The 13307-nt window shown below is 37.9% G+C and overlaps 1 protein-coding gene across 1 annotated transcript in view; it reads left to right on the plus strand.

Moving 5' to 3' along the window:
* Window positions 1-13303, plus strand: part of HLTF (helicase like transcription factor) — a 33923-nt gene extending 20620 nt beyond the window's left edge. The window contains 6 exon segments of the mRNA XM_054074512.1: window positions 222-400; window positions 3557-3685; window positions 5085-5197; window positions 5490-5670; window positions 8469-8549; window positions 9237-13303. Coding sequence (XP_053930487.1) covers window positions 222-400; window positions 3557-3685; window positions 5085-5197; window positions 5490-5670; window positions 8469-8549; window positions 9237-9389 — 836 coding nt within the window. The 3' untranslated portion in view covers window positions 9390-13303.
* Window positions 13304-13307: the final 4 nt, after the last annotated feature.

Genomic DNA, 13307 nt, shown 5'->3' on the forward strand with positions numbered 1-13307 from the left:
ATTCTAATTACCATACTTCCAAGCAAGATTACTCTTAATGTGTGTTGGAATTTTGTGTAGTATTAGGCAGCTTGTGTTTTTATATATTGTAGGTTACGTCCTCATTGTGTTTAAACTGTCCTAGTTGTGTTTTGATCAATGGAACTGTGTTGATGTGTGCCAGCTCAGAGCATTTCCTGTATGGATGACTCTGGTTTTAAGTATCTTTTCTGTATTTACAGATAATAAAATTCCTGAAGAACTGCATGAGAGATTAGTGAGTAAAATGAATTTGATTCTGAGCTCTGGTTCAGACGAAGAATGTGCAGTTTGCTTGGAATCACTGACTCTTCCTGTGATAACATGCTGTGCACATGTGTTTTGTAAGCTGTGTATTTTTGAGGTCATCAGAAGTGAACAGGTTGATTGCTCTATGGCTACAGTTAATTGTAATGGCTATTCAAAAGCAATGAACTGGTATCACCAGAAGGCCATCTAGCTATTATTCATTCAAATCATCAGTGGTGAACAGTGTAAACCCAGTTATCAGCTGGGTTATAGAAGTGGTTGGCCAGAAGTCAAACCATTGAGAAAGTCCCTGTCAAACTGAGTGGTATTTTCGAACCTTTTCCATAGTTCCCGCTCTGCTTTGTCCCTAGGGTAAAAATGGTGGCATCCAGTGCAGTGTGGATGCTTCCCTATGGCCTCTTTACTGCTTGTATGTGATGTGATGCGTGTATATCTTGTTGTGCTTAAGAGACCAAAGCTCTGTATTGGGAGCTGACTGTTGAACTAAAATCCTGTCTTTTCTCCTTACTCTAAGCTGGTAACATTCTATGGTGAAATAGCTGCCTTGCTAGAGGGCCATCTTTAGGGCTCTTCTTGGAACTCTCTCTGGAATAAGCTCGTGGGTAAGCGTCTTTTGATCACTTTTTTTTGAAAAACAGTATTTCTTGTGTGCTCCTAAGCTATGCTTTTCCTTTTTGTTTGCCCTTTCTTTTCTAGGGCAATCTGATAGTGTGGTAGTCTTACCATCTTTATCCAGTGCTCCTGCACTTCATCTCGGGAATGGTTCTGTCAGCTACTCAGCCACAGCAGAGCTGCAAGTGTCAGGCTAAATCTCAGTGGTGGGTGGTTTTTTATATCAGGCAGCAGAGGTCAAGTTACTCCTTGCTAGTGCATAGCCAGTCAACAAGATGCAGGTGGGAAGTGGTGCTTGTATGGCATCTAGATTCGCTTTATTTCATTGCCAGACACGCAAGTTTCTGATGCAGATATCCCAGTCCAGAGCTGCTAAGAACTTGGAGGGAAACTAATGATGTGAAACTATTCTCTTAAGGAAAAAGGCAGAAGCCTTTTTCCAGTGCTTTTTCTAGTCTTGTTGTGTCTGTACCAGAGTTGGTGCCCATGATCAACCTTCTGGTGTAGTTAGGCATGCCAAGAAATAAATCAGGTTATGACGCGATGGAACCTGTATTACTTGACGGTACAGTGAAGTTATTTAATATGCTTTGGCTAGAAAGGGCTTACAGAATGAGGCTTTTGTCCAAACCCACATTGTTACACAGATTGCTTTCACAGCAGTGAAGTCAGAACAGAGGTAGGTGTCAATTCTGCTCTTCTGAGGTTGAATTATTGTGAGTTTATAAAGGAGTAAGCCTTTCTTACTTTCAAATTGATTCCTAATTTAAATCGATGCCCAAGGAAGTTTTTGCAGCTTCCAGACAAAACACTGACAGTCATCTAAATCCCAGAGCTGGGGAAGTCACTGTTTCCATTTGATAAGTACTTGTCCTAGTGCTGCATCTCCATAGGGTAGTCTGAGGGGTTACAGTGCAGCTCTCCCAGTAGAGCTCAGGAAAGTACCTTAAAAACAAAGCAAGCCAACAAACACACACCCCTTCCCCCAAAACAGGTTGGATCCAAATAGGATTCTTCCAGGCAAGATGCCAGCGGCTTCCATTATTAATAGAAATGAGAGCATTAAGCCATCAGTGAGGAATGGGCTGTGAAGCTACCATCACACAATTGCTGAGTTTAGCCTTTCAATATATTGCAGACTTGGAGGCCATTTTATCTTTCTAACGTTAACCTAGAAGTATTTACTGAAATCAGAAAAACTTTTTAGTAGTTAACCCCAGCTTCATTTCAGTCCTTCACTGAGGAGCTTCAGAGCTGTGCAAGTAAGTAAAGATCCTATGCAGAAGTCCTAATAAAGCTACAAAATCCATACAGTACTCTCCTGTCTTTGTGTATTAACTGCAGTATTGTAAGAGCTTGCCAGATATGCAGTGAAACATTGCTTCTTTTCTTCTAGGTGATTGCGAGGCACTTTCCATCTACTTTTACTGCAAGTCTTCCCTCTCTGTGTTGGCACCATTCAAGCGGTGGTTTGGGTTTTCTATTGGTTTTAATTACATTACCAGATTGGAGAAGGGGTGCAGAAAGATGTGAGACTTTTAATTAGGAAAAAAAAAAAAAAAAAAGGAAGAAAAGTCTTTATGAGTATTGTTAGGAATTATTTTTCCCAGAAAACATTTTCAGATTTGTTAGAATTCATTTATTTTGTTGCACCATCGGAGAAATTTTGGATTGCTGCCAAATTGAGACTCCACCTGTAACTACGTTTTGTAGACTGTTATTTCAGATTCTGTGTTAAGATTCTGTTTCTTTAATGTTTTTACTGCTGCAACAAATTGATGTGTGCCGACTAGTTCACTGGCCCCTTTAACTGCCTGGAGGTTCATTTCAAGCAGGCAACCTGCAGTGTGCGCCTGCTGAAGACACTTTTGTCCTGTAGCTGAATGCTACATAAACTGAGTTAGCTAATTTTGAAGTGTTGCTCTGTTGGGCAAAAGTTTTCCATGCCTGTAACTTTCGCTTCGCAAAGCTATGTGTTTGTGTAACACACACAGCCTTTTGTTCAATTTTGTGAGTAGTCCTGTGGAAGCACTATTGTATAAATTCTAAACTTTGCCTTCTCTAGAGTGTGCTTCAAAGTGGAAAAGCTTTTGGTGTTAAATGATGTTTCACTTCTCACATCTGTTGGGGAAAAAGAGAAGATACCCTGTGTCTGGCCCTGACACAGCATATTTCATCAGCCCACTGTTACTGCTGTGCAGCCTTTGAAGAAAAGGGGTAAAAGGTCATTCTTTGTAACTAGGAAAGATCTTGTTTCTGAAAGATGCTTTGGTTTTCTGACATTTTAAATAGTCTTCTCCCCACAGCCCAACATTAGAAATATAAAATGGTCTCCAAGCCCATTTGCTTGCTTTTAAATCTTGAGCTGCTTATTTCAAGGATAAATAATCTCAGAAAGAAGATGACCTTTAGGGAAAGATGAGTATTTTTAAAACACATAGCATTTATATCAGCTTAATGTTCTTACAATATATCTCAATTGTGATGTCAGAAATGACAAAGCAGTGTTTTACAAACTACCCTCCTCGAGGGTGTTTTGTATTAACACCAAGACAGTATTTTCATAAAAGGTGCTTTGTAAAGGTGATGCTCAGTACACACTGTGAATAATCCCATTTAATACGTTTCTCCTAATGTTGTTTGGGGTTTTTTGTAGCCAAATGCCAAATGCCCTCTGTGTAGGAACAAGGTTCGAGTAGAGCACTTGGTGGAATGTTCCCTGGAAGAGGAAATAGAGTCCAGTAGCGGAAAGAAGTGTGATTGGCAGTGGAAATCCAGTTCAAAGGTAGATTCCATTGTATTTTACTTGGCTTTCATTATGCTTTTGTAGAGAACTCTGTAGAAATTATATGTAAATATGCTGAATGTACTTTACATATGCATAACATACTAAAAGTTATTTAGAAGTCAAGCCAGCATAGGAGAAAGTGCTTAACAAAATCTCATCACAAACAAATTTTGCAGCAAGGTAACAAGACAAAAGGAGCACCAGTCGTAATTTTACACTGGTCATTGTACAGCACATACATAGATGTGTATTTGTTAAATAAAACCTTTGGAAAAAAGGCTGTTACTTTGCCTTTTGTTTCTGTTTCTGAAGATAGAGTAGTTCTATAACCACTGAAACTATTCAGCTTTTCATTTACTTTTGGAAACTAAAAATCTAAATAAATCCTTCTTTTGTAAAACTTGTTCAAGAATATATATTCTGCCTCAGAGGGGAAGACTAAATGGACTTTATATCTTCAATGTAACACTTGTCAGCTAAACCAGTGAGGTATTTTTATTTTACTTCGCAGACCTGTTTCTCAAGGTCTGCCTCATTGCATTTTGCCTCACCTTTTGTGCATTCACTGCTAGAAACTAAATCTTCCTGCTTGCACTTTGACCTTTTTGTTTTCAGAAGCATTAAACTGTTCAGAATTGTTCAGAATATTAAACTGTTCTGAAACATCAAATCGTTAATTTTAATTTGTAGTGAAGTTACTGTTCTTTGAAGTTGGTCATAAATTTATTCCTTAGAAGTCTTTTTGTGGGGACCTAAGGTCTAATTTAGGACATTATACTCTAGAACAAATGGAGATTTTTTTTTAAATATATTTGTTTGCTTTTTACCTGCTCTCTAGTTAACCTTGCCTGAGAAAATTGGCAATGTTCTTCTACCTCAAATTCAATCCCTCGCTCCTTTTGTTCGCATGTTAGTTCCAAGAATGCATCTGATGTCTCCTCTCTTCTGTCATACCCAGCCAATGGTCTTCCAAGCTTCCTTCCATGAGTATTTCTGGGAGAAGCCTTTCTCGCTGCTGATGTATTGCTGTAGTAGAGCACTTGCCTTGTGGCTGTCCCTTACTTAAGCCTGACTTTTCAGGGTTCCAGTACTCGGTTCCTTTTTTTCTGTATGCCTTAGAGATATAGCACTTGCTGACTCTTGAGAGTGGAACATAAGTCGGGAAATGGGGTTTGTGAATCCTCTTCCCCAAAATACCTGTCAATTGCCCTGTAGTCTGTGAAAGTTTCCTTTGGAAACTAAAAAAAAAAAAAACCTACCCATGGAATTTAGGATGAGTTTGTTTAAAATGTATTACTGAACAGTGATGTCTCAATTGATGTGAACTTTATCAAGGCACCCACAGGAATGAAATCTAACCCAGTCACAATAACTGCGTAAGTTCATTTGATTTCAGATAAATGCTCTCATGCATGCGTTGATTGAACTACAGAGGGAAAATCTAGGTGTGAAATGTCTGGTTGTTTCTCAGTTTACAACTTTCCTGTCACTGATAGAAAATCCCTTGAAGTAAGTCAAGGGAGTACTGTCATTCTTAATGAACACAGTGTTTTAGAAATATCTCTCTAGGAATATAGTATCCTTCTGTTTTTTAGAACTTCAGAAGAGGAACAAATTACTTAAATATTTTGTTTAGTGGAATAAAGCCATGAATCTTACTCATGTTGTTTGTAATGTATCACCTGTTAAATGCAGGATTTTAAATATGCATTTCAAAGCAGAGGTCAGGATTTTAATGTCTTGATTTTCTGTTGTCAAAGAAGATGGATTGTTAAACTGAACATTTTTCTTTTCTCTTTAGAGAATCAGGATTTGCCTTTACTCATTTGGATGGGTCAATGGCACAGAAGAAAAGAGTAGAAGCAATTCAGTATTTCCAAAGCAGCCAAGCAGGATCCCCAACTATAATGCTTTTGTCTCTGAAAGCAGGTGGAGTTGGATTGAATCTGACTGCAGCTTCTCAAGTGTTTTTAATGGATCCTGTGAGTAATGGGTTATTTATAATAATCTTGCTCAATCTAGGTGAAGGTCCTTTGGCGTTTTGCTCAGTTGTAGAAGGAGAACCCCTTTGAGAATGAACAACACCGTATCTGTTAAAGGGCAAAAAGAGCTTTTCTTCCTTTGTTTCTCTGGTGTGTTTTTATTTTAAAACACTATTTTTGTGTTGTTCCTTTATTTACTGTGAATGCAAAGAATGCTTGTGGTACTCTTAACATTTGATATCTGTTCCTTCTTGTCTCTTTCTGATACTTTTGAATGGGGTTTTCTCTTTGTTCTATTTAATAACTTAAAAAGCCATAAAGTGGAATTTCAGTAACTATTTTTTTTTCTTAGTTATAACACTGTGCTTTTCTGCTCAAGTCTCTTCTGTTACTTTTGTGAATTTAGTTATAGAGACAGTAGTGTGAGGTTACCTTTAGTGATTGTAGGAGACTGAGAAAGATGGTAGTTTTTTCCTTTCATTAAAGCACTCAGTAATGCAAAATTATTTCTAAGGAATAAAAATGTAAATTACATTTATTGATAGCAAAATTATATTCTTAAAAGAATTGGTTCGTATCTTGTGTACAAAATCAGTGGTTTTCTGTTCACTTCCTTTCCCCACTATTTAATCTCTGCTCTGACGACCTCATTTCCTAGCAGTTGGAAACAGACAAATTCTGCAGTTTGAGCACTTTAAAACAGAACCAAATTAAATGAAAATATTAGTGTAGCTTTGGACTTGGGCATCTGGTAACACCAATAGCAAAGAAAAAGTACTAGCTTAGACATCAAGTCAGTGCATACAGCAGCATGAAGACACAAGCTATTTATTTAATACACTACAGGAATTAAATATGAGTGAACGTTACTAGTTGCCTTGGAAAAACGTTTTTCATGACTTACAACTGTCTTCACCAGTCTTGTTTCTGTTTGTGTTGCATTGAATAATTCAGTTAGAACACCACCATCTCACCCAGCTACTTCTGTTTTGTTTTATTTTGTTAAACAGTTCTTAGAATGAGAGAACTTATGGGAAGTCCGAGAGAACCTTCGTTTTCTTTGAAGATAATTAATGTGATACAACGCATACACTCCTGCAGCTAGTTCTTGTAAGAAAACACCCTAACACTGTTAGCACTGAATCATTTAGTGTTCTTAGTTCCATCTCACAAACCAGACCCAAATATAATCGCAGCCTTCCCATACCACTGAAGAACTTCTCCTCATCCTGCTGGTAACCATCCAATGATGTTAACCATCCCGTTGTATCTGATGAAGGGGCAGTGGGACCACATGATCCTTTATTATCCCACTATGGAATGTTAAGTGCTGAATGAGATTCTGTCATGCATCAGCATTCCTTGAAGCAAAATAGTTGCGGTAAGGATTGAAGTAGAAATACCTTTGGAGTCAGCGGAGTAAACAGTTTTCTAGTCAAATTCTGTGGATTTGTGTAGAACTGTAGCTTAGAGGTCTGCATTCTTTCTCCAAGAGCCATAGACTTCCTCCCTCTCCCCCTTTAATTCTTTTAAATTATTTGGTTGTTTAAACACAACCGTTATCTGCTGAATTCTCACCTTTAGGAAGAAATATGAACTTTTAATGTGAGAGTATGACAAGTACACAGATGTTTCTACAAAGCTCAAGTTTCTTTACATTCTCCCATGTAAAATATAGTATCCTTTGGATAAGACATTGCAGAAAGGCACAGAGATAGATACTGCAGCTCAGTTTTCCTTTGTTGGACTGATGAGAGAAGCTGTAGCAAAGATAGAATGGACTATGTTTGGGCTAGGACTTTCCTCAAGACATAATCTTGTTTATACATGATTATGAGTAATCATAATCATAATCAGATGAGTATTAGAACGGTTTGCCCAACAGAGCTTGCCAGGGATATTCATCATGCAGATCTATCATCTGTTTCATTTCTGCATTCTCTTTCTCCCACAAGGTGGGAGAAGCAAGACTTGTTTGGCATTTATCTTGCAGCTTGGTGCCTTAACAGTTCTTAGCATCTAAAATTATTTTTTTATGCTAGCCTAGTGCTGGTTTCCCATGACTTCTACAGAAAGGAGTTGCTAAAAGGTGCTCCTAGATAACATTCAGTGTGTGGATGACGTGGCAAGATGAGGCCTTTGCACCAGACTTGCTTATCACAGACAGAACACTTACATTTCAGGTAGATTTACAGGTCTACTCTGTAAGAACTGGCAGTTCTGTACTGTTAGATAGAAAAAATCATGCTGGAAAAATGTGGAGCACAGGCTTGGCATTTCACAAATCCTTGTTTTTATTATGTCCTAAGCATGAGTAGGAACAGCTACACTACCATTCTGTGTTTAGCAAGTTTGTTTACCTAACTTGGAGATTACTGCATAGACTAATGGAAGGGAATAGTCAGGGGAGTCTTCATCTCCTGATCAATAAGTGCCTGTGTTCAGCTGCTTTACGTTTTGCTATCAAAAAAGGGGTACTGAGGCAGTTAGTATATGCAGTGTTTATTTCATAATTAAACTGATAATGAGATTGTTTTAATGTCTGCTGGACTCCCGACAAACTTAGTTTTTAAAGCATTTACCTGAAGTTCCTGCTTGCTAGGAATATACAACCAGAGGCTCTCAAGGCTTGCTCTGTAGGGGGATGCTTAAGGAGTGAGATGTTTGGTTGGGAGTAGTTAATCTGCAAGCAATATTTGTTTGAGAGCCAATGATGTAACATGTGCGTGATTCTATGTGCACCTTGCTATGGATGTTGGAGGGAGGTTATTTAGCTTGTTCACTGCTGCTCCTGCTAGGCTTGGAACCTGGCGGCAGAGGACCAGTGTTTTGACAGGTGCCACAGGCTGGGGCAGAAGCACGATGTCATTATTACTAAGGTGAGTTGAGAGATGAGCTGTTTGAACAGTTTTCAGGTTATAAATACATCAGTTATTTTCTAAAGAGCTTCGTTGTATTTTTTAAATAATTGTGACAACATACGTCTCACCCATAAACTTAAACTGTGGTGTGATTTTTGAAGTGTGGGCCTCGGATTGTAAGATTTTACTAAATGTAGCGTATTTCCTGTGAAACAATAATTTTAGAAATTAGATGTCTCCATTGAGTGGACTGGAGTAACCTGGATGGGATGGCATTGCCGTGGCCTAGCCCAGCTCTTATGGCTTATTGTCTTGAAGGTATGCAGATTGCTGTTGCTTTTGTCATAGCACCTTGTTTGGCTGCGGAAGAGTTTCCAGTTTGTCTCATCAATACCCAGACACAAAAATATTATTGGAAAACTGAACACAGGTTCTCTTCTCAAGCAAGAAGCAAAGGAGAGAGAGATATTCTGCCAACAAGCGTTTTAAAAAAAAGGGAGGAAAGTGGCAAAAACATTAAAATGCCAAATCTTTTCCTCCAGCTGCTTTATAACCTTTCCATCTTGTGTCTTCTTTACAGAGTAGTAACAAAATAATCTAACTGTGCTTTAGGGTACTCAGCTTTTTAACTTCTTTTTTCAAAGTACCTAAATTTGTCATCCTAAAATTTGCCTTCATTTCAGTAGGTCTTCTCTTGTATTTCAGTTCATTGTGAAGGATTCCGTGGAAGAAAACATGCTGAAAATTCAGAACAAGAAGAGGGAACTTGCAGCAGGAGCCTTTACTACCAAGAAGCCTTCATCAAGTGAAGTAAACCAAACCAAAATTAATGAAACTAAGGCTGTAATTGATTTATAGCTTGAAACTATGATGTTTTGGGTAAATAATATATTTAATATATGTTACTATTGCTCTTCAAGTTACATGTCTCATGCTAACTTTTAGTTTTGCTGTCTTTGTGGTCAAAACACGCATGCTTCAGGTACATTATAAAAACTGATTTGCTCCTAAGTGTTAATTTAGAAACATACAAACTTGTTTTGCACGCCTGAAATCTTTCCAGTGTTCATTTCTTCAAAATATTGCTTACTTTGTACAACACTTAAGAATACATAAAAATCCCTCAAAACAAACACATATTTGTGCATTCTGACTTGCAAGAATGTCATTGCCTTTTAGAGATGAAAGGTAACAAAAGGTAAAGAATGCGTGTTTTGTCCTTCAGAAAAAAATTAACTTCATGTTTCAATCTCAGTACTGCCTGATAACCAAACAGATCATCTGGATTATTTGTTTCAGAACACACGGTCAGTGACCACTTCATAAGGAATTCTTACTTTTGCAGACTGTGTTCAGAGATGGAATTTAACAAAATTCTAAATATTATTTTACTATTTCTCAATAACACCCAGGTGCTGTAGAGAATTCCTCTGCTAATGACTTCCCAGGAGCTAGTAAAAATAAAGTACTTAATTTGTAAACCACTTTCTGTTAATATATTGCTTTCCTTAAGCAGATTTCCACTGACTTTTGTAAAAGTAAAGGTTTTTTCATTTGAATAAAATGCTAGAATTGTAGGCTTGTATTGGTAACATGCTTTCTAATAACTTCTACACACACTTTGAACAACATGACTATGCTATATGCAGAGTCACCCACTTGTTTGTCAGTGAATTCTTCAGCCGTTGCAAAATAAATGAAATCAGTTTAATAGCTGCCAGCTTTCTAACAGTTTTCTTACACTGCTAAGTGCTTTTCTAATCCTGTATTTGTCATAATGGAATGCTGATTTGCACGCATCTTGATTTACAGAAGAAGAGTTTGGTAAACTACTCCTGTTCATGTACTGCAAAGTAATAAGCAGCAGTCAAGAATCTCGGTTGAATATTCTTGTCTGTTCCTTCTCTCTCTCTCCATTCAAGTCTGGCCTTTTGCTATGTGTTTGGAACACTTCCCTGTTGAAACACTCATACCTGGAGGCAGAGATTGCTATGCTTTAGGTCCTGTTCACATTCAGGAAGCGTATTTGGCAGCAGAGAAACACAATCTGATTTGCTTCTAATGCCTTTCACCTTTTCTTAGGTCTTAGACTACCAGCAGGCTGGTAAGATGGATGGCAAAGGGCTAAGAAATAAAGGGAATATGTCTGATATCAGGAGAAACAGTGAACCAAGGGAAGGAGTGAGAAAGGAATTCAAAACATGTAACTTAACAAGCTGATGCTGGTTTGAGGGAACCAGCATCTTGACTATGGAGAAAAATCTTGTTTAAGTCTGGTAGAGAAAGGATTAAAAAGACACAAATGACAGAGGATAGCACAAATACCAGTAACTGGGTCATTGGGAAGTTGACAAAACAAGAAAACAAAGCTATACCTGATTAAAATAGGCTGCAAGTTAAATTTTCTTAGGGCTTTTGTTGATCAGATTCTGATGTTTAGAGATAAGTTGCCAAAATAATTCCCGATTAGCAATGAGAGATTTGGATTGGTGTCATTCTTTCCATTTTCCTAGTTAAAATTCCATGACGAAGAAACCCATTTCAATGGCTACTCAAGCTACTACTTGTGTTAAAGTATGCTAACATTTTGCAGACTGGCTGAGTTATGAGTACAAAACCAATTGCTAGTATCTTTTTTCCTCTACTAGGTGGAAGGTTTCTGTGTTATAAAGACAAATAAAAACTTACTGGAGTCAGTACTAAGCTGTACTTTCCCAAGAAAGCCATTCAGGTAGCTGAGAGAATAGTTAATGGTCAAAGCGAGAACACAGAAGCCCTGTCTGATTTGATGGAGCTGCTCAGGTGCTTAAAATCCAGTGTTCCAAGTTGTTTAGGGGTTTTGTTTTGCTTCTCATGATCTGCAAGTTGTCTTTGGCTAGTGGTATTCTCAGAGTTCTCATAGTATGTTCTGTACCAGGTTCTAGAAATGAGCTTTGGGAATTACAATCTTAACATTCTTAGTGCCAAAGACTGAGTTTTCTGTCATTCTGTTTGTTTGATTTTATTTTTTCTTTTTTACCCCCTACATAAAACAGAGGTATAAACAAAGAAAAAACCTACACAAACTTTTAAACATTTAAGGGTTGGTTGCTCTTGAGTTGTCACCATCTAAGGCCACCTTACATATGCTTTTCAAAGGCAAATGGAGATGGAGTATTTGAGTCACAATATAAGCAAGGATATGACTGGTCGTATTACTCGTTTGAGTAAGAGTGTTTTCAGTATAGTGCTTTAATTCAGTTACTGCTTTGAGTACCTACAATTCAGAGCAGAAAATTGTTTGGTTTATCAAGTGATACTGTTACACAGGATAAAAAAGGATCTCAGTTTTCCTGCAAATGCTGCCTGCAATAATTATGAAGGAAATGGTGGCAGATAATGACATAAAGGCCATTTTATTGAGAATACGTTGCATCGAGTTTGGTATAGATGTCATACCTTTCACTTTCCTGAGGCTGTGGGTAAACACTTGACCATAGCATGAGTCACAGAGGCTAGGACAGAATGGTTTTATAGGTTCTTTCTTTACTAACTATATTTGTTAACCCAAAACATGCAGGTTTTCATCTTATTCAGCATCGCTCCTTATCTTCTTGTATTAATGTAACAAAACTTACACATTAAACCACATTTTCAGGCTGGTGGTCTCATGCTTTTACACTTTTGGTTCTCTTCAACTAAGCTTAAAAAGAAGTAAACTGCCTATTCTCTAGTACAAACATACAAGGAGAACCAAACTACAGCTGTTCTGCCTTCCAAAGTATTTTGCCATTTTCCATAGAGTATTTTGTGAGCATGCAGAACTCCAATAGCTGTACTTGTTGGATGAATACCTTTGACACTACAGACTGTATCTAGTAATCCCTCCTGCTTTCACACAACTTCAAATTTATCTGTTAAAAAACCCAACACAGCAAAAAAAAAAAAAAAAACCCAAAAAAAACCCCAAAAACCCCACACCCATGCAGGAAAGTACTAGTTACAACCAGGAGCTCAGATTCTACTTAAATAGCTACCAGCTACTTGGTTTGGACCTCATCTTTAGCATCTTTGCTAAATGGTGACCAAGGAATCTTAGAGCAATTAAGTCGTGAACACAAGGTAAAAGAAACTCTCTCATTCCAAGATTAAGTCTTCTGCTTTACCAGCAAATGGCAAGAGCTTGTTTATTAATCTCTAGGCTAAAAGTTTAGCACCCTCACTATCTTCCTGCCAAAGTCCTCTTCTATTAGAAGACACTGAAATAATATTTTTAGTGTTTCTGGACTTGTACAGAGCACAGCCGTCAGACAGAACACTTAGTAATCTGGTTCTGTTTAGACCTGTGGCTAAAGAATGGATCCTGAATTTAGTACAGATCACAGCCAATCTGTCTTCAGCATGCTTTTGTTATTGTGGTTTTGCTGCTTTTCCAGGTGTCTTAGAATAAATGGCCTGAGTGTGGCAAAAAAAAAAAAAGGCTTTTTTTTTTTTACTCTGCACACATGGAAAGAGTAGTTTTCTTATCAGAGCAGGTACAGTCACTTCAGCAGCTATTCAGTCTTTCTTAGCCAAAAGAGCATCACCATTGTGTTTAAAAACAAGCTCACAGCGCACAGAGCGTACATTAGGGATGATGTTTCTTTTGGTGACTGAAGAAAAAGGTTCTGTTTCCCCAAGCTCCATGTTGCTTATGTGAGTGGCTTGAGCAGGTCCTTCCTGTGCTGCCCTGTCCCATACTTAGGGCAAGCTAATATGGGAATTGGCCCTAAACAGCTTCCTAGCCAATGGATACTC

The sequence above is a fragment of the Cuculus canorus genome, chromosome 9 (genome assembly GCF_017976375.1).
Source record: "Cuculus canorus isolate bCucCan1 chromosome 9, bCucCan1.pri, whole genome shotgun sequence".
Classification (NCBI taxonomy): domain Eukaryota; kingdom Metazoa; phylum Chordata; class Aves; order Cuculiformes; family Cuculidae; genus Cuculus; species Cuculus canorus.